The 21505-nt window shown below is 40.2% G+C and overlaps 3 protein-coding genes, 1 long non-coding RNA gene and 2 other non-coding genes across 6 annotated transcripts in view; 3 read left to right on the top strand and 3 right to left on the bottom strand.

Annotated features, from left to right (window-relative positions):
* LOC108183709 (uncharacterized) overlaps positions 1-5363 on the top strand; it is a 32726-nt gene extending 27363 nt beyond the window's left edge. Inside the window, exon 3 of the mRNA XM_087250316.2 lies at positions 274-5363. Coding sequence (XP_087106442.1) covers positions 274-1268 — 995 coding nt within the window. The 3' untranslated portion in view covers positions 1269-5363. The remainder of the gene's footprint in view (positions 1-273) is intronic.
* Positions 1-21505, bottom strand: part of LOC147845203 (uncharacterized) — a 449333-nt gene that overhangs the window by 260763 nt on the left and 167065 nt on the right. The window lies entirely within an intron of this gene.
* On the bottom strand, positions 7144-13729 carry LOC148682333 (uncharacterized). Its single transcript, XR_015943044.1, has 3 exons — positions 13316-13729; positions 9870-12662; positions 7144-7304 (listed from the first exon to the last, which is right to left on the bottom strand). It is a non-coding gene; the product is annotated as an uncharacterized LOC148682333 (long non-coding RNA).
* Positions 15451-15614, top strand: LOC141384059 (U1 spliceosomal RNA). Its single transcript, XR_015485205.1, has one exon. It is a non-coding gene; the product is annotated as a U1 spliceosomal RNA (small nuclear RNA).
* On the top strand, positions 17006-17162 carry LOC137494501 (U1 spliceosomal RNA). The gene has a single exon (XR_015487126.1). It is a non-coding gene; the product is annotated as a U1 spliceosomal RNA (small nuclear RNA).
* On the bottom strand, positions 17661-20944 carry LOC148682334 (uncharacterized). Its single transcript, XM_088650324.1, has 2 exons — positions 20723-20944; positions 17661-20604 (listed from the first exon to the last, which is right to left on the bottom strand). The coding sequence occupies exon 2, from the start codon at positions 20462-20464 to the stop codon at positions 18869-18871; it is 1596 nt and encodes a 531-aa protein (XP_088506450.1). The 5' UTR covers positions 20465-20604; positions 20723-20944; the 3' UTR covers positions 17661-18868.

Consider the following 21505-nt stretch of genomic DNA (forward strand, 5'->3'; position numbering starts at 1 on the left):
AAACTGGACTGACACCGTTTCAATTTATTATAAGTTCTATGTTAAGCGGCTTTGACAGTTTACATTGTAAAAGCACTAGATAAATAAAGATGAATTGAATAGAATCTGCTTAAACGTGTACACGTTAATGGACCAAACACAATATGATCTGATTTATTTTACATTTAATGTGCATCAGAAATACAATGTGTGTAGCCAATGTTTCCAGTGTCTTTTCACTTTTCAGCTTTTGATGAGAGTTTTTAAGACTTAATGAAAACTTTTTTTTTTCAGACCTAATTAAAGAGAGTGAGGGGAGTAAAGAGGAGGAACACCATGTTAAAATTGAGGATGAAAATCATTTACAGACTGATGGTATTTTGAAAAGTAGAGACAAGAATCGTTTCACCTGCACTCAGTGTGGAAAGAGTTTTGGAGGAAATGGCAATCTTAAGATTCACATGATAATCCACACCGGAAAGAAACCATTCACATGCACTCAGTGTGGGAAGAGTTTCAGCCAATCGTCTCACCTTAATGACCACATGATGATCCACACGGGAGAGAAACCATTCACATGCACTCAGTGTGGGAAGAGTTTCATCCGGTTATCATTGCTTAATCAACACATGATGATTCACACTGGAGAGAAACCATTCACATGCACTCAGTGTGGGAAGAGTTTCAGGCAATCATCATACCTTAATGAACACATGATGATCCACACCGGAGAGAAACCATTCACATGCACTCAGTGTTGGAAGAGTTTCAGCCGCTCATCAGACCTTAATCTACACATGAGGATCCACACTGGAGAGAAACCATTCACATGCACTCAATGTGGGAAGAGTTTCAGCTGCTCATCATCCCTTAATAAACACATGAGGATCCACACTGGAGAGAAACCATTCACATGCACTCAGTGTGGGAAGAGTTTCAGCTGCTCATCATCCCTTAATAAACACATGATGATCCACACTGGAGAGAAACCATTCACATGCACTCAGTGTGGAAAGAGTTTCGGCCGCTCATCATACCTTAATCAACACATGAGGATCCACACTGGAGAGAAACCATTCACATGCACTAAGTGTGGGAAGAGTTTCAACTGCTCATCACACCTTAATCGACACATGAGGAACCACACTGGAGAGAAGCTATTCACATGCACTCAGTGTGGGAAGAGTTTCAGACAACCATCACTCCTTTATCTACACATGATAAGCCACAACGGAGAGAAACCCACAGCTTCGGTGTGGGATGAGTTTCAGCAACTCCTCAGACCTTAATAAACACATGATGACCACCACTGTAGATAAACCACTCACATGCACTCTGTGTGGGAAAAGTATCAACCAATCAGTAAACCCTAATGAACACATTAAGATCCGCTCTGGTGTGAAAGAGTATTTGTGCTTTGAGTGTGAGAAGACTTTTATTACAGCTCTAAAATTAAAACTGCACCAGACGTTTCACACTGGACAGTAGTGATGGGAAGTTCGTATCATTTTACTTACTCGGATCTTTGAGTCTCATTCATCAAGATGACAGAATCTTTTTTCGGAGTCACGTGACTGTATTGGCGGAGTAGCAGCTCAACATTTGGTCTCCGCAGCTCAGTGGTATATTTTTAGTATATAAAATAAGATATATAACGGCATATACTTTAAGACCTTGTGAATGGACATACGATCATGCCCACTACCCAGAAGAAGTTGAATCTGTCGGCTAAAACCTCTAAATCGACGGAGATTAAATCGCCTCAGGAGGACAGTCAATCAACGATCATGGCGGACCAGGCGTAGTCGTTGCTGAGCCGAGCTGAGACACACAGCTTGGTAGAAAGAATATCAACAGAGGTGCTTAAAGGTGTCAAAAGCTCGTTTGAAAAGAAAATCGACCCTGTTCTTAAGAAACTTGAGGAATGTTCCCCAAAAATTGGGACTTTGGACACGCGAATTACTGAGGTAGAATGCCGCGTATCAGACTCCAAGGATGCGATGACCACCTTTAGTGTGAAACTTACTGATCTCGCGGAAAAACTGGCGTCTGCGCTGGAAAAAAATAGACAATCTGGAGAACAGAAACAGAAGATGCAATGTGCTGGTCGTCGGTCTTCCAGAGGGATGCGAGGGCAGTAATCCGATCTCTTTTTTCAAATCCTGGTTACCAGAGCTGCTACAGGTCAGTTTCAAAGGTGAGCATGTTAAACTGGATCGATGCCACCGCGCCCTCACTCGCCGCCCACCGCCTGGCCAGCGACAACTTTCAGGATAAATTTCGGATCATGCAAGTGGCGAGACAAACGTGCACGCTGTCCTACAACGGTGCTTCAATTATGATATTCGAGGACTTTTCTGCGGCGGTGATGAGGAAAAGGCAGGAATTCTACCATGTTAAACAGCAGCTTAAAGAGAAGGGAATTGTCTTTGCCATGTTGTATCCAGCAGTTCTCAGGGTCAAGGTGAACGGTCAGGAGAGGTCTTTCAAGGACCCAAAGGATGTCACAGCATTTCTGGCGTCTGCCCCACTACAGAGCGGCTCACCTGACCGCACTGCTACTGACTGAGCATCCTTTTCCCATCCCAGTAGGGTTTTAGAGGGTTTAGCTGTTGAGATTGGACATTTCGTTTGAGGTCTACATTTTATTATAACAATTCATTATCGAAAATTTAGTATGGTTTCTTTAATACTGACAGATCCATATGTGATTACTTTTTCATTGCCATTTATGTCTCAATATTTGACTGAGCTGCAGTCCGGAAGTTTTTCTGTTACCTAAAGGTAGCTTATCGAAGCCTTAGAAAGGTTTTTTTATTTATTTATTTTTTTGCTTGTTTTTCGTGTGCTGGTCCTGCACCTTCTCTATAACAAGAGGGAAGCTAGCTGACGGCCAAAATGGGCGTAACAGACCAAAGTCCTTTTCGTTTCGTTAATAGCTCTTTTTTGTTCCAATTTTTTTGATGTACATAGTTTTTACTTGATTCTTCTAAAATCAAAGAACGATTTTACCCCTGCGTTTTTTTTTCTTGTTTTTTTTCTTCTTTTTTGTCCTGCATTTTCTCTCATTTTGTGGCTCCTTTTGTATTTTATTTTTTGACACATAATGTCTAGTAACTCCAACATTAAAAATTTGTAGTTGGAATGTGAGAGGGATACACAATCCTATTAAGAGAAAGAAAATTCTTAGCTTTCTAAAGAAAGAACAGGTCCATATAGCCCTATTACAAGAAACCTATTTATCGTCTGCTGAGCACGCTAAGTTAAAACATGACTGGGTCAGACAGGTGTTTAGCTCTGCTTTTACTACCAAAAGCAGAGATGTTGCCATCCTAATTAATAAATGTTTACCCTTACTTGAAGTTAAAACGGTCTCAGACAAATCAGGAAGATATATTATGTTAAGAGGCTCTCTTTATAGGCAAGACATTTCAGTTTTAAATATATATTTTCCACCTATTCAGACCACAGATTTTATTTCTAAGGTTTTTTCAAAATTTGCGGATTGGCTTTGTGACAACACAGTTATAGCAGGTGATTTTAATTGTTTTTTTCTCCTCAGTAGTAGATAAATGTCCTTCAACACAAAATCATGGTCAGATGTCGAATAGAGCCAAAGCTGTTTTGGATACCTGCAAAGAACTTGATCTGGTTGATACTTGGAGGGTGTTACACCCTAATGATAAGGAGTTTACATATTATTCAGCCGTTCATAAAACCAGTAGTAGAATTGACTTGATCTTCACCCCCAAAATTTCTTTTAGTAAAGTTGAGTATTGTAATATTGGGGATATTTTGATATCCGATCATGCACCTGTCTGTATAGGCATAAATTTCAGTAACTTGACACTCCCTAAACAATGGAGGTATAATTCATACCTAAATTTTGACCCTAATTTTGAAGGTTTTTTTAACAGAACAGATGAATCACTTTTTTGTAGAAAACAAAACTCCGGGTGTTTCCCCAGGGTTACTTTGGGATACAGCAAAAGCAGATGCTCGAGGTTTAATTATATCATATTCAGCTGGGCTTAGGAAAAAAAGTAGAAGAGAACAGAGAAACTTAGAGCTCAAACTACATGATCTACAGGCCAGATATAATTTGTCTCCCTCAGATGAACTAAGATGTGACATACAAATAACAAAAACTGCATTGGAAGCGATACTTACGAAAAAGGCGGAGAAATCAATGTTCTTTGTAAAGCAAAGAATGTACGAATTTGCTAATAAACCTAATCGCTATTTGGCTAATCTTTTGCGGGTTAGGACATCTACTCAAAATAAACCTTGTATTAAAGATTTGAATGGTTCTTTGAATTATAATAATAAGGAAATTAATAATAGTTTTAGAATCTTTTTTGAGCAATTGTACACATCTCAATTTAATTATAGTGCGGAAATTAATATGGAAGCTTTTTTTTTACAAACCTATCTCTTCCTCAAATTTCAAATGACCAGAGAAAGATATTAGACGCTCCATTAACTCTCAGTGAATTTAAGAATTGTATTCAATCTTTCCCTAATAACAAGGCACCAGGTCCTGATAGTCTCAGTGCAGAGTTTTATAAAAAAGTTTGTCAGTATTTTATCTGGCCCGTTACACTGTTAAAAATTGTCCCGTTAAAAAACAGTAAAATACTGGCAGCTGCAGTTGCCAGCAATGTACTGTTATTTTACAGTATGTTGATGTAAAAATACATGGACTACATTGATTTACACAATACTCAAGTGAACTCATTCTGCTCACTGAAAGCAACTGCCTCAAATTCGCCAACTGCTGAATGAGTTTATGAAGTAATGTGCTATATATGCTTAGAAGCATACTTATAATGATAACTTATTTTAGTTAATTGGATAAGTTCGTTTTAATTCTAATGTCTTATTTTTCACAACAGCACACATACATGTAAATCTGGAATCACCAGATTCTGACTGCATCAGCAACTAAACAGCCGCTTTCTTTAAATAAAGAAACATACAGAATAACATCAGCAGTTCATTGTTCATCTTTAACTCATACACTGGCTCTACTCTCCTCCACAACGGTGACAGACAGAAGAAATTAGCTTCAGGTTTTACAGTAAAATACTGTTTTTTTCCTTGTTTTAACTGTAATCTACTGGCAGCTGTGGTTGCCAGCAATCTACTGTTTTTTTACAGTCTACTTCCGTAGTTTAAATTAACAGTATATTACTGTTAAAATACATTTTTACACTGTGTTTTTACCTCTCACACCTTTAACCCTTTAAACCCCAGAGCAAATACTTCAGTTTTAATTGAAGTGTCCACACTAATGAGTGTTCAAGAAACATGTAGCAAAGCTGAAGTAAATTCATTAATTAACTGACTAATTAAATGATAATTGAGGATTAACAATGAACAAATGAAGAAATACTGAAGGGAAAAAACAAGAACAGAACATACAAAACTTTAGTCACAGCTTTATAATGAAATAACCTGAAGAACAACAAATGATTAAATCATTTAAATGATCAGCGGATGATTAAACAACTCTACAAACATCATCACCAGCTACACTTATTACTTAATACATGTATTTTTGTATAACATCTACTAAAGTTCTTCTTGAGAAAAAAAAGTGAAAGTTTTACGTCACCATCATGGAGAACAGAGTTTGCTTTAGTTGGGCTCTTAGTCCTGTCATTTTTAACATTTATATATTTTGGCTGCTGCAATTGTTAAGAACTTTGTTTAAAAAGCTCTTTTGTTGTGGCAAGTCAGCCAAAAACCTAAATAAGATCTGGGGATGTTCATGTTGCTATTAAATGGCAGAGTCTGTTCTCATTTCATATAATAAAATTTACTGCTGCTATTCAATGTTAAATCTATTGTTTTACATTATATGTCTATATATGGCAATGATTATGGTGTAAATCGCACTCAAATAGACATCAATAATCAGCATATGAACCTCAATAATGGTGAAAACAAATTTAACAAAATTTAACATAATTAACAGTTTAACTCACAAACAGGCAACTGAAAGTCTAAACATAAACAACAGCAGAATCAAACACAAATAAAGAAAACTGTTAGACCATCATACAACATTTATTTACACCGCAATGCATGCTGGGATATTTTTACCGTGCCACTCCCAGCATGCATTGCAGCATGAAACATTTTAATTGTTACCATTGTTGAGATACAAGGTCAGATTCATGAGGTCTGAGTGTGTATTTGTCATAATTGAACTGTCTTGTATGTTATTTCTTAACTGTTAAGTATTTATGGAGGTATCTTTTCTGATCTATTTCTCATTAATTAAATTAATACCTGCAAGTAAGCATAAAATCTTTTGCATGTGGCCCTTCATCCAGATTTATAACAAAACATTTATCAGAACTAATTTCAGACAAATAGATTTCTCTATTTATTGACTTCCCAACTTGATTGCTATAATACAAGCACTTTGTTAACTCTTTATTATAGTAATTGGAGAGTCTGATTTAATAAGTTCAAGGGTGAAGAGCCCAACTAAACCAGCCCCATTACGGTGACACAAAAAACACCTTAATTCCTGTTGGATCTCAATGAGAATAGTATGGAAGTCAAATCAGTCAGTAATAAGTGTGTGTCTGCTGTTGTTTGTGGAGTTGTTTAATGATCCTCTGCTGAGACTGAAGGTGTTTTATTTTATTTGATTTTATTTAATGTTGTAACTCAAGTCACTGTTTGTGTTTCTTGTTTCTTTTCTTCAGTAATTGTAATTATTAACAGCAGGTGTTCATCAGTGTCTGAATTCACTCATTAGTGTTCATTAAAACTGTCAGGTGAACTATATTAGTTAACTAGTGTATGGAATAGTGAACAAGGACACAAAGCGTGATTTCAAACACAGACTTCAAAACATCGAATCTGAACTCTGTTAGCTCACAGTTTTCTGCAGTTGGTTACTTTCTCGAAAACAAAAATGTTACCCAGAAAGCACTGTTTTTAACAGAATATTACTGTTTTAGTGAAAAAACATTATTTTACCGTAGAATCTGACCGTTTTTTAACAGCAATTTTTTACAGTGTAGGTCACCAAGTTTAAAGACAGGGGAAATTAGAGTGTCAGGTTAGCCTATGGCAAAGTCCCACTAAAGCAAAGGCTTTGGAAGTGCATTTGTTGCACAACAAAACAAACGATCAAAGCATCCCACATTCGTTTTCACCATGCATGTAGACTTTCCAGTTGACCCAGCAGCACCTCCCACGATTTGCTAAATCCATCCACATGCACCATTTGGAATCGTGAAAAGCCTTTTGTCTTTTTTCATTTCTGTACTTTTACCCACGCACTAAAACAGCAATATGGAGCACTTCACGGATTTGCGTGTCATCCTTTCGCCTCTTGCGGGAGAATCTTCGGTTCCCTTCCCGTTCCACAGTTCCACTTTCCCTTCTTCCTGATTGGCCCGACGTCTGGCTCGGGATTGGTCGACGGAAAGTTCCACAAAGCGTGCTTCCGAATTTGGTCATGTCATGTAGCGTGCCGTTGGCTCTTTTGAGAAAGTTCCACTGAACGTGCGCTCCGATTGGCCGCTGGGCGGGACCTCCAGGAAGCGCGATTTATAAAGCGGTGCAGTGGATAGAGGAAGTTAAAAAAGGAGACAAAATAGACTATAAAGACGACAAGCTTTGTTGTAAATGTTTATTTTGTTTGACAAAAAATAGATATATACATGTATATGTTTTAGGGCTTTATGATAGCATAGAAAATCGCGATTATTTCTAAAATAACATTTCCCTAGAAAAATGCATTTTTTTCTGTGTTATTAAATCATTTACTTAATAATATTAAGTGGTTGAAAATATTGTTCAGATGCAATTAACTCTAATTCTAAAAATTATAAGTCTAAAAACACTTTCAAGGTGCAAACATTTAGTCTTTAAAACAACTAAGCAAAATAAATGTTTATTTTGTATAAAACAAATATAAATATACATGTACAAGTTGTAGGGCTTTATGATAGCATAGAAAATGCTATTATTTCTAAAATAACAATTCCCTACAAAAATGCATTGTTTTATCTGTGTTATTAAATCATTTACTTAATAATATTAAACAGTTAAAAGATATTGTTCAGATGCAAATAACTAATTTTAAAAATTAAGTCTAAGTCTAAAAACACTGTAAAGGTGCAAACATTTAGTCTTTAAAACAAATAGGCAAGATATTTTGACTCTTATTGGCTGTTGTCATTTTCTTTTTTTTCTTCTTAACTTCTGCTATTAGTGTTTATTTACAGCTCTGGGTTATGCTTTGAGCTGCTCTAGCAAATAGCCGAGCAGCAACTACTGGGAAGGTAGTTTATAAAATAATAATTTATCATATGTTTGTGATTTTTTTTTTTTTTAAATATTGCATAAACTGTTGTGATAATAAAATAATTTTACGCTATATTGTACTGCCCTAATATGTTAAAAGTATAAATGGTTATATATTTTGTGTAAATAAACATTTTTCTATTTTATTTCTAATCTCTGTGTACATTTCAGCTTTTTTTTTTAAAGATTTGTTCAGTAGCTACAGTGTCCCAAGAGTGGGTTATCTGTTGTGACTCGAATAACTTTACACAATATTTATATTACACTTTACATTCATCATTTTTTCTATTCATTTATTGCAAACAAGTGTTAAAGGATAAAATAAAACTTGCAAAAATACACTGCGTACATATTCATGTGGTTGCTTTAATGTTATCATTGTGTAATTTAAAGGATGGTAATATTAGGGTTCTGTTTATTATTCATAAACAAGTTATAAACTCTAGTTTAGCTAACAGTTAAAATAAAAATGGTATAAAATTATATTGTAAATTAAATTTAAGTAAATGTTAAATGTAAATGCAGTAACACCTAAAAATAATATGTGTATATGTAAATATAACTGTAAACATTGATGTAAATGAAATATTTTAAAATATATTTAATTGAATTTTTAAATAATTTATTAAACTTTAAAAAAATGACAAACCTATTTAAATATCAATGCCTGAAATTTAAATTTGAAAGTATTTTAATGTAATATTTCTTATATCCTACAACCTAATATTTTAGGTACTATATATAGTTTAATCAGTTGTTTAAATATTTTATTATGTGTTATTTAATATTAATAAATAAGTTACCTGAACATTACGGTCAATATAATTGACAAAATTCTAAAACATTTAAAAGTCAATATTTCAGTATGTTTATTATTGAACTATTAAAAAATATTATATTTCTTAAAAGGTGTGAAATATAAGTCCTGATTATAAAAACATTTTATCTAACTCACATGCAATTCAAATAAAGCTATATTTAGTTATGTTGCAAATAAACATACAATTATATTTGAATATAATGTAATACATTTATTAAAAAATAATACTTATTATTATGTTACTCAATTCATTTAAAATGGATTTTCTTTTTCAAATTATGTAATAAATGATATACAATGAGAGCAGTCTACAGCACATGGCTAATTAATATGCACCTGTCATACCCCAGAAAGCACATGGCTAATTATGCCAGTTCCCGCCTTTGATTTTTTTACCATATTGGGTAATTTCATTAATTTCAGCAAGCATGAGCACCTGTCGAGGTCTCAGGTGACCCCAGTGGGGTTCAGGGGTCACTACCTTGCAGGTCTAAGGCCATGTGACGTCAAGAGGACTGCTGGGGGCCACAGGGTGGGGACAGAGAAGATCCATCAGGTTCCTGTGAAAAGGAACCTGATGGATCTTCTCTGTCCCCACCCTGTGGCCCCCAGCAGCCCTCTCGACGTCACATGGCCTTAGACTGCAGAGTAGTGACCCCTGAACCCCATTGGTGTCGACCAATACCGAGCCAGACTTCGGGCCAATCAGGAAGAAGGGAAAGTGGAACTGTGGAACAGGAAGGGAACCGAAGATTCTCCCGCAAGAGAGGGGCCATGCTAATATTCTCTGTATCGATCCAAGTATATGGTTTTTTTTTTTTCAAAACATCAGTTCAGAAGCATATAAAAATATAATTTACAAACATTCCTTATGACATTATGTTGGTTTCAAAACAGGAAAACAACAAGCATAATCATTCTGGCAAATCTATTTTCAAACCATCTAGTGAGTACGTAATATAAGGAGTATTCAACATAAACGTTTTGTAAAATTCAGTCTCTTTTTCTTCCATTCTAAAATATTGTTCCACAGTTTTAATATAGTTTTCCAGTTTCTTTTACACATTGTCCATAACTCCATTTTAGCATGTTTATTTTTAACAATGTTTCTCCTTTCTCAAATTACAGTTCTTGCAACTGATAGAAACAAATTGGCAATTCTTGTTTTACTTCCATTAAAACTAGGGATGCACGATATATCGGCGCCCATATCGTTATTGTCCGATAAATGCTATTTTTAAGATTATCGTTATCGATCCGATGTTGACACCTTGCAATTTCGAAATCATATCTTTTTTGCTTCAAGTATAGACTATTCTGTTCATAAGAGCAGTTCAATCTTTTATGAAGTTTGCTGTATAAAAATATAACAATTTAAAATATTTATTATTATCGGCCTATACATATCGGCTATCGGCCTCCAAGTCTGAAGAATTATTGGTTATCGGTATCGGCCAAAAAATCCATATCCAATCCCTAATTAAAACCAAATAAAAATATTTTATACCATTCTGTCTCCTCCTCAATCTGCTCTGTTTTACTTTTCATCATTTGTTTAATACTTTCTTTTAACTTTGCCATAAATGTATTAAATTCAACACATTTTAAAAACAAATGCATAATACCTTCATTTTCCAGTCCACATATTTTGCATAATGCATTCTTACTGCTTCCAATTTGTGCCAGTTTTGTTTCAGTGAAAATAACATTATGTCTGATGAAATAATCCAACGTTTCAATTTTTGCGTCTAAATATTTCCATTTTAAATTCTTCCAGATTCCCTCTTCGTCTATTTCCACAAATATTTTTTTCCAAAATTGTTCTGAAACTGGTCTTTTATGCACTTTGTTTCTGAAACAAATGTAGAAATTTTTGAGAACACATTCTTGAAAATCTTTCTCATTTTCCTTTAAAAACATTTTCACATTATTCCTTCATCCGAATCTATGATTTCAAAACTTTCTGGATCCACACCTACAAATGTTGCCATAATTTATCGTCCACCCAAACTAAATAATGAATTTCTAAATGACTTTGCTGCTTTTTAACACATATTACCACCCTCTCACCTAATATTATGGTTTTAGGAGATTTTAATATTCATGTGGATAATTTTAATAACTCCCTTACAAGAGATTTTATATCCTGTCTTGAGAGCTTTGGACTTCAACAGCATGTCAATGTTCCCACACACTCTAAAGGACACACCCTCAACCTCATCTGCTGCTCTGGTGTTTCACCCATTGACCTCTCTGCTGAGGAACTCCCTATAACGGATAATTTTCTCCTCTGATTTAATTTTGCACTCTCTCTTTCTTCCACCAAATCTCTCCGTACTATTTCCTTCCGTAACATAAAACATATTAATTTAGAATCCTTTTTTTGCTAGTATTAACTCTCTTCCTGAAATTACTAACCTTTCATCACCAAATGATTTAGTTTCTCATTACAACACTGGACTTCACTATAAGTCTCTGTAATAAAGTTCACGGCCCTTTGGCCGCCTGGAAGAAGGAGGCGGAGAACCGACTTAGTTTAAAAATATTTATTAATAACAAGGACGGCAGCTCCTCACGGAGACAATGGGGGGGTTGGCGCCACACCCCTGCGAGACCTATATGAGATGGGCCGAGAGAACAGGAGATGAAAAAAAGGAAAGACAGAGTAGACCAGGAAAGGGGAGAGAGGAAAAAGAAAAAAAAAAATTGGGGTTCGGTTCTCCAGACACGCTGCCACTCGGTCCTCCACCAGCTGAGAGATGCGATGACGTGCTGGGAGCCCTGTGGAGGAATCTATCCACCCGTCTGTCTTCTGGCGTCCGGCGGCGGTTCTCCTGGCTGGCTGGCGGCATCTCTGGTCTCCTGCTCCGCTTCCGTGGATGGATGCAGGCTCTGGCATCATGGTGGATCGCGGCAACTCCCCCGGGTTCTGTGGGATGGCTCCCTTCAGCACTTTCCCCTTCGGTGGTGAGCCCTGCGTCTCCTGCTCCTCCCCATGCTGGGAGACGGCAGCAGGCAGATCCTTTCCTCGCCAGCCTCAGGCCGCCCCGGCACTCTGGGCAGACGAACAGGTTACTCCCCCACTCGGGTTAACTCCCAAACACTCGCCCCTCTCTCAGCGGCAAGGGCATCTGGACAACGCGTCCCTCCTTCTCCCGGGCTTCGGCACCACTGTAATAAAGTTCATGGCCCTTTGGCCGCCAGAAAGAAGGAGGCGGAGAACCAACGCAGTTTTAAAATATTTATTAATAACAGGGACGGCAGTCTCCGTGTCTAAACCAAAACGGACGGACGGCAGCTCCTCACGAAGACTGCCGTCAAACTGAAAGCAAAAGTAAAATATGTCCGGGCCCGGTCCTCTCTCGGCTTCCTCTGCCATAGTTACTCCTTTTATGGTCCAGAGCTCCTTCCGTGGGATCCGAGGCAGGTGCGCACCGCAGGTGTATCCACTTACGCGGTGGCCTTACTCCGTTCCCACGGCTCTCGGCCACGCCCCCTCGCCACAGTCTCATATGGATTTTTTGAACATCTGACAGAAATAAAGTCAATCAGGTAAGCAATGAGCGTAGCTGCTGCTGCTTCTCTTCTGTTTCTGCATATTAACAGCAGGTGTTCATCATCAGTGCTCAATCATCACTTAATTAAACTCATCATCGGCTCATTAACTTTACTGTGCTGCTGAGTAAATTTTGCTCAATTAAGAGAGGGACCAAATGTTCTCTGAACTGAGTAAATTTTACTCTGATGATATTACTGTGTACAGGTATGGATCATATGTTTTGTCCCAGCTAAGATCTTAAAATGTTCTTTACTTCTCATAGTAACAACTAATGATAATAATTGTCATGGTCACATATATTGCTGTATATGAAGGGATATTTATTTATTAGCATGATGGTTGCTATATTTTAATGAAACAACTGTTTACTATGTAAATGGAGCTATCAAACCGACACGAGCATTGAAAATAATACATAAGCTAAACTTTTTCAGGTTTTGTGCAGCCATATATACATATAAGTAATATCACAGTATAAAAATAACCTACAACACGAAATCTCTAGGACAGGTGAACTTTCTGACGACACAGCGTCACCAGCACAGACCAAACACTGCACAAAGAATGAGATATTTCAAACATGATGTGACCTTAGCATTAATGTAACAATAAAAATAACTTACCGCACAAAATCTCTGTAATGGATGAACGTCTGACAGCGCAGCGTCAGGCACACAGACAAAATACTGCACACACAGTGAAATATTTTAAATGTGATGTGAGCAAAACATACTGTTTATCAGAACAGGATAAAAATAACCTACCGCTCTAAATCACTATGAGAGGTGTATTTGCTGACAGCGCAGCCTCACGAACAAAGACAAAATGCTGCACAAAGAGTGAAAAACTTCTAACGTGATGTAACCAGAACATATTGTGCATCAATATAACAGTATAAAAATAACTTACCACACGAAATCTCAACAACAGGTGTACTTTCTGAAGGCGCAGCCTCACGAATACTGCTCAAAAAGTGAGATATTTCAAACATGTCGTGAACAAAACATACTGTGCATCAAGATAACAGTATAAAAATAACTTTCCACACAAAATCACTTTAACATACGAATTAATCTCGACAGCAGATGAACTTTCTGACCCGATAAATTGAGCATTCAGAGCAAGAGAAACTTTGGAAAATCCTCAGCGCTGATTGGCCCTGATTTTAAACTTTAGACAATCCATCCCTCCGATTAGCCCAGGGTCTAAGCAAACTGTAGACAATCGCGGCTTCTCGTTGAACGAGAGTCTACAGTCTACAGTTACCATTGCACGTTCCCTGGGCAGATGTCTGCGAATTCCCCAAATGTGGGAATCTCGACTGCATAATTTCTGGTAGTGGGGGACTGCGTTCGCGCTCTCCCCTGAGCACAGTGGTTCAAGACAGAGCTCAGGCGGTAGCGTCGGACCTGGCTGGAGCCAAGTGGTGCTCGCTGCAGAGCCATTTGAGGAGAGCTGAGCTCCAGCGAGGGGGAGCTTAAGCTTGAGCTCCACCTTTTTTTGCACTTCTTCTACGAGTGATGTCACTGGGGGTAGGGTTAGGGGTGGGGTTGGTGTACGCATTAAAACAGCTTACAGGAGGAGGAGCGACAGCTCATGCTCCCCCTCGCTGGAGCTCAGCTCTCCTCGAATGGCTCTGCAGCGAGCACCCCCTCGCTGGAGCGGCGCTTCCCTCTCTTCCTCGTCCTCTGCCAAGCCTCTTTTGCTCCAGTAGAGCCGCGCGCGCCTGTGGAAGGCCTGCCCACCCGTCGCTAGAAGAGTCTGTTCTGACGCCGAAAACTACTCGAAAGGTCCCCCCTCAAAGCGGTTTGACCAGGGGAAGGAACACGCAAAGAGAGCCCCCGGTGGCTTTTGTCCGCCAAGCGAGTGTGCCCTGTGGAATGTCAGAATTTTATTTTTACCGGCCTGCCGCTGTTACTGACGGAACGAATGCAGACCGTGTGAAAGGTTATCATTTTATCTGCCATTAAGTAAGCGAACGCTTCTGCTCGGATCAGAGGTAACTTTGTTTCAAGAACTGCAATCTTTTGCAGACGTCTGTGGCCTTTTGGGCAGAGGGACGGTTCTAAACCAATCTGAACCAGAGGCAATTTCGCAGCCAGCCGTCGGTGGTTTCCCGTCCCAGGAATGTAAGGTGCTTGCAGCGGGAGGTTGTTTCGTTAGCGCTTCCGCTTTCGTCAGTGAAGTTCTTTTGCGGAACGTTTGTAGATCCCGTCGTCTTCTTCAAGCTATGTCGTTTGAGCACTGTGCTGATAGGCTGACGTGAGAAAACAGGACACAAAACATACAAGGCAAGAGTGCAAAGCACGGAGCTCTAGGCAAAGGCGGTCCGAACCGCAGCAAAGCAGGAGGTCGACATGTCCAAATAGACCAAATCAGAAACTAAGCAGAGAAAAACGGCATCTGTAGAGAAAGAAAACAGATGGAGGAAAAGAAAGAAAGAACAGGAGGATCCCCTCCCCTCCCCCCATAGAGGGTCTGTTATCCCCAGATCGAGTGCGTCCGGTGGAATCCATGTGTTGGCAGCCCCAACTGATGACAAAACACAAAGCAAGCATCTGGAGGAAGCTCAAACTCTTCATGCGTTGCCACAGTTACTAGCGAGTGGTTTGCAGGCACAGGCACGTCTGCTGCAAGTACAGCGCCGTCAGGAGACAGGGGTTGCTGGCCCATTCCCCATGCTCGGTGGCTGGGCATCACCGCCCTGGAGTACGGCCGATAGAAAACGGCGGATGCCATTTGCGCCGCCCGGCAACTCATACTTACCTGGCAGGGGAGATACCATGATCAAGAAGGTGGTTCACCCAGGGCGAGGCTTGGCCATTGCACTCCGGCCACGCTGACCCCTGCGAATTCCCCAAATGTGGGAATCTCGACTGCATAATTTCTGGTAGTGGGGGACTGCGTTCGCGCTCTCCCCTGAGCACAGTGGTTCAAGACAGAGCTCAGGCGGTAGCGTCGGAGCCGGCTGGAGCCAAGTGGTGCTCGCTGCAGAGCCATTTGAGGAGAGCTGAGCTCCAGCGAGGGGGAGCTTATGCTTGAGCTCCACCTTTTTTTGCACTTCTTCTACGAGTGATGTCACTGGGGGTAGGGTTAGGGGTGGGGTTGGTGTACGCATTAAAACAGCTTACAGGAGGAGGAGCGACAGCTCATGCTCCCCCTCGCTGGAGCTCAGCTCTCCTCGAATGGCTCTGCAGCGAGCACCCCCTCGCTGGAGCGGCGCTTCCTTCTCTTCCTCGTCCTCTGCCAAGCCTCTTTTGCTCCAGTAGAGCCGCGCGCGCCTGTGGAAGGCCTGCCCACCCGTCGCTAGAAGAGTCTGTTCTGACGCCGAAAACTACTCGAAAGGTCCCCCCTCAAAGCGGTTTGACCAGGGGAAGGAACACGCAAAGAGAGCCCCCGGTGGCTTTTGTCCGCCAAGCGAGTGTGCCCTGTGGAATGTCAGAATTTTATTTTTACCGGCCTGCCGCTGTTACTGACGGAACGAATGCAGACCGTGTGAAAGGTCATCATTTTATCTGCCATTAAGTAAGCGAACGCTTCTGCTCGGATCAGAGGTAACTTTGTTTCAAGAACTGCAATCTTTTGCAGACGTCTGTGGCCTTTTGGGCAGAGGGACGGTTCTAAACCAATCTGAACCAGAGGCAATTTCGCAGCCAGCCGTCGGTGGTTTCCCGTCCCAGGAATGTAAGGTGCTTGCAGCGGGAGGTTGTTTCGTTAGCGCTTCCGCTTTCGTCAGTGAAGTTCTTTTGCGGAACGTTTGTAGATCCCGTCGTCTTCTTCAAGCTATGTCGTTTGAGCACTGTGCTGATAGGCTGACGTGAGAAAACAGGACACAAAACATACAAGGCAAGAGTGCAAAGCACGGAGCTCTAGGCAAAGGCGGTCCGAACCGCAGCAAAGCAGGAGGTCGACATGTCCAAATAGACCAAATCAGAAACTAAGCAGAGAAAAACAGCATCTGTAGAGAAAGAAAACAGATGGAGGAAAAGAAAGAAAGAACAGGAGGATCCCCTCCCCTCCCCCCATAGAGGGTCTGTTATCCCCAGATCGAGTGCGTCCGGTGGAATCCATGTGTTGGCAGCCCCAACTGATGACAAAACACAAAGCAAGCATCTGGAGGAAGCTCAAACTCTTCATGCGTTGCCACAGTTACTAGCGAGTGGTTTGCAGGCACAGGCACGTCTGCTGCAAGTACAGCGCCGTCAGGAGACAGGGGTTGCTGGCCCATTCCCCATGCTCGGTGGCTGGGCATCACCGCCCTGGAGTACGGCCGATAGAAAACGGCGGCTGCCATTTGCGCCGCCCGGCAACTCGTACTTACCTGGCAGGGGAGATACCATGATCAAGAAGGTGGTTCACCCAGGGCGAGGCTTGGCCATTGCACTCCGGCCACACTGACCCCTGCGAACGGCGATTGACCTGTACGGCGTGCAAATTTAACTATAGATGTGTAGGCAATTACAGCACCTGATTGGTTGATTGAGTTTCAACAAACCATGAATGAATTGCTTTTACGAGTGAACAACCCCCTGGTGATGTCATCAAAACAAATAGTTGTAACTGTCAGAACACGTTCTATATGGTGTGGTGCTTTTGAAATTAAAGCAAACAACTCTAACTGTGCACAAAAGTAAACTATGAAATGATCATTTAATAAGTTTGTTATTAAAATTTAATAAGTTCCGTCAAAATCCTCATAAACCTCAACAAATGTAATATATAAATTAATATGTTATATCAGTTCTATAAATAAAATATTCATATGTAATATAATTAATAGTAGTAATTAAAGGTCAAACTTTTTTTAAATGCATAATGTTTAGTAGAATTATTCTTAAATATGTTTGTATAACAAAAAAATGCAAATATTTAGCTTCTGTTCTATTATATTATACAGATATACCATCATATTTCTAATAGCAGTGATACAATTACATAAAATGAACAATAATCCCTTTGTCACTGGGTGAGTATTTTAATTATAGTAACTAACTACTTTGTAACAAATTACAACATTTCTATTTTGAGAGTGTAATGTCATAGGATATTTGATTAATGTACTGTTTTTTTTTTTTACACCATATTAACCAAGTGGTATTTGTATGTTGCAGGTGAAGCTTGATGTTAAAGTGTGGTTTAAGGATGAATCCAGTGGCATCCCATCTGGCGGCAACAGGATAAGCTGTCTTCGACTCCAGAGCTGGACTTGGAAAAACACAGAGGAGCAATAGACATTTCAGAACACCTGTACCAGAGATTACTATTAAAATGGACTGCATATTATTGTCATAGAGTTAGATAATATTATTCTAAATTAAATTCAAATGATTTAGGCAATTTTTAAAAACTAATGAAGTCATTCCCACAAATACAAAAACAAACACGAGGTTGTATTTTATTATCCAAATTTATTAAAAGTGCAAAAGAAAAGTTCTAAACATATTGTTAGACCTGCCTGACATAAAAATGTATACAATAGATATGCTTTGTACATAATAAATAAAAACACATTACTATCACTATAATTAATTATAATATTATTGATAGCAGTTATAGATATAAGAATATATTTGTATATATTAACAAAAAATTGCTGCCAGGTCAAGCATTCAGATATTAAAAAAAAAGTTCCTTTAAAAAAACAAAGCTAACAATTAAAGTATAAAAAGCAACATTAGTAATTAGTTATTAAAATACTTTAACCTAATATTATATAATTATTAAACATAAATAAAAAAACAAGAAAACAATCAACGAAATACTGTAAACTGTAAAACAATATAACATACATTTCTGCAACAAAACAGTGTTACAAAAATCAACAAATTAGTGTAAAACACTGTAAACTTAAACAAATGTTAATATAACATTCATTTCTGCAACAATAACAACAATCAACAAATTAGTGCAAACTGTAAACGGTTGCATTTTTGCAACAATAAATTACAATCTACAAATCAGTTTAAAACGATGTATACTCTGAAACAATCAACTGGTAATATTACATACATTTGTGCAACAATAAGTGTAACAACAATGAACAAATTAGTGCAAACTGTAAAAAACTGTAAACTTTAAAACAAATAAATGTTAATATAACATTTATGCATCAATAACAGTGTTGCAAAAATTAACAAATTAGTGTAAAACACTGTAAACTCTCAAACAACCAACTGTTATAATAACTTATACATTTTTGCAACAATAACATGGATAGAGGTCCAGTTAGACAGACTCGGAGGCCTGAGACTGAGAGCCCAAGAGAACGTCCACAGCCCTTTTAAAGTCTTCAAAACAGTCAAAGTCTGCCCAGCAAGGTTTGTGGACGTGGAGGCTTTGGAGCTCTCACAGGAGCTCTTCTTTCTGTATTTCTTGTGGCCTTGAGTTGGTTGGCCACACAGAGCACAGATGTAAACCTTCACTGAGGTTGGATGTCCAGAGCCACTGAGTTCTGCCTTTTTCCTCTTGTAGACTGTTGATCTTGAGGGCAAAAGTGGCAGAGTGGATGCCTGCGGCAAGGAAACAGCGGGAGGTGCAGTCAGCGGAGTGTGTGTGTGCCGGAGTCCTGCGGGCATTGAATGGGCTGGCGCAGGAACTGGTTGAGCAAGAGCAGAGGGAGGGACAGGTAAGATTTGCGGGAGCCTTTGCTTCAACTTTCGGGTGCCGGCCAGAGAAGTGGTGATGGGATACTGCACTGCAGGCCGGCTGGTATGGGGTCTTTCCTCTTGAAGCTCCTCAGCGGGGGGCTGGCTGGTGCTGGAGACGCTCTGGTGACGACGGAGGACAGACAGACCCTGGTCGGTGACGTTTGTGGCTGACAGCGCCTCCTGCCTCCTGATGAACTCGCTCACGCACTTTGAATTTATTTTCAGGATGGGAATCCCGAGTTTGCTGAGCTGATCATCGTCCACCGTCACTCTCTGCTGCACACGCTGGTACAGTTTAGTGATCTGCTGTTTCAGCGGTGACCCTTTAGCTTTTCCTCCAACACCAGGATGAAGCCACAGCTGTTTGACCAGGCAGTACATCAGCTGGTTCTTTCTGGAGTCCACCAAGTGTGCGGCTGAGTAGCGCTGGCTGAACTTGAGCTTCTGCACCAGGGACGCCTCAGTTGGATCTCCACTGGTGCGGCCAAACAGAGCATTGCCCCAGCGTGAAGAGTAGAGGCTGTCGAATTGTTGGATGCTGCGGTCATGGAGGTCAAGCTTGTTCCAGGCGCTGATGACCTTTTGCCTGGTCGACTCATTTAGGGCAAGTTTTCCTTCCTCCAGGGCGATCTCAACAAGGACTTTACACAGATCCTCTACGTGCTGGTACCCAGGCAGATGATTGGGACCGCACACGTCCTCCACACAGGGGTCAAATTCAGCAGCCACTGCCTGATCGGTGAGGCACAGACAGTTCCTCAGAGGAGTCAGGCTGTCCCTCTCGCGGTCTGAGGAGTAGCCCACATCATCATCTTCCTCCTGCGGCTCTTCCTCTGCCACCCCAGCAGGAACATCTTCGTCCTCATCCTCATCTGCCTGAAGTGTCTCTCTAGTCTGAGCGTAATGATCAGGAGCACTGAAGGGCTCTGAGGACTGGGAAAACAGGTACTCCAGACCAATGCGCTCATCACCAGCAGGAACCGGAGGCCTGTAGTTTGCCTCCTCCACCTCCCCAAATAGCTCCTGGCACCTTTGGTTTAGGCGATGAGCTGCGAAAGTCTGCTGAGGGGACTTTTCCTTCCACCATTCCAGGAAATTCTGGAGGGTGAAACCACATCCGGTCATCCTTCAGGACTTTCCTCCACTTTCTGTTTCCATATTTGTCTTTATAAGACATGGCCCTCTGAAAGAGTCCCCTTTCAGTATCCTCCTTCAGCCTCAGTATGTCCAGACTCCCACATCTTGTGCCAACCCTCAAATGACACCTGGTAATTAGAATAACCGAGACAAAACTGTGTTAAAATCAGTTAAAGTTGATTTTTTTTTAGTATTAAAGTATACATTTTTCTTATCTTAACATCCACAGAGTACTTTGACAGTTACCTCAGAATGTGCTGGGTCACTGTGTGTTGACCCACCAGATGACCTTCTAGGTTGAACGTCAGAAGAAGCCAAGGCAAGAACTGATGAGGCTGATACAGGAGCTGATGAAGAAGACAAGGCAGGAACTGCTGAGGCTGATACAGGAGCCGATGAAGAAGCCAAGGCAGGAACTGATGAGGCTGATACAGGAGCTGATGAAGAAGCCGAGGCAAAAACTGATGAGGCTGATGCAGGAGCCGATGAAGAAGCCGAGGCAAAAACTGACGAGGCTGATGCAGGAGCGATGAAAAAGACTGGCAAGGAACTGATGAGGCTGACGCAGGAGCCGATGAAGAAGACTGGCAAGGAACTGATGAGGCTGACGCAGGAGCCGATGAAGAAGACTGGCCAGGAACTGATGAGGCTGATGCAGGAGCCTCCAATAAAGAAGTCGATGCAGGAGCCTTCAACAAAGTAAGTATAATAGTTAAAACCTTTTTCATTGACATAATCATACTTTTTGCACAGTCTCCCCATCTATGCTCACAAAACTGTATTCAGGAGTATATACACCACCTAATTGTGATGTACAAACGATGAACTTACAGCAGACAGTGGAGAGTCTGAGTGGGGCTTCTGTGAAAGATCTGCACAGGAACGTTTTCTTCTCTTTGCTTCCTCGGCTCCTAAATGAGCAGAGTTGTGATTATCAGAACACAGTGTCTTAGTGTGATGAATTTTATTTATTAATGCATACAGTTGAAGCCGGAATTATAAGCCCCCCTGTTAAATTTTGGACTTTAT

This window comes from Danio rerio, chromosome 4 (assembly GCF_052040795.2).
Source record: "Danio rerio strain M-AB ecotype USA chromosome 4, GRCz13ab, whole genome shotgun sequence".
Classification (NCBI taxonomy): Eukaryota; Metazoa; Chordata; class Actinopteri; order Cypriniformes; family Danionidae; genus Danio; species Danio rerio.

Coding starts and splice junctions, on each gene's coding strand:
- LOC148682334 (XM_088650324.1), bottom strand. CDS start 20,464: ATGACCGGATGTGGTTTCACCCTCCAGAATTTCCTGGAATGGTGGAAG.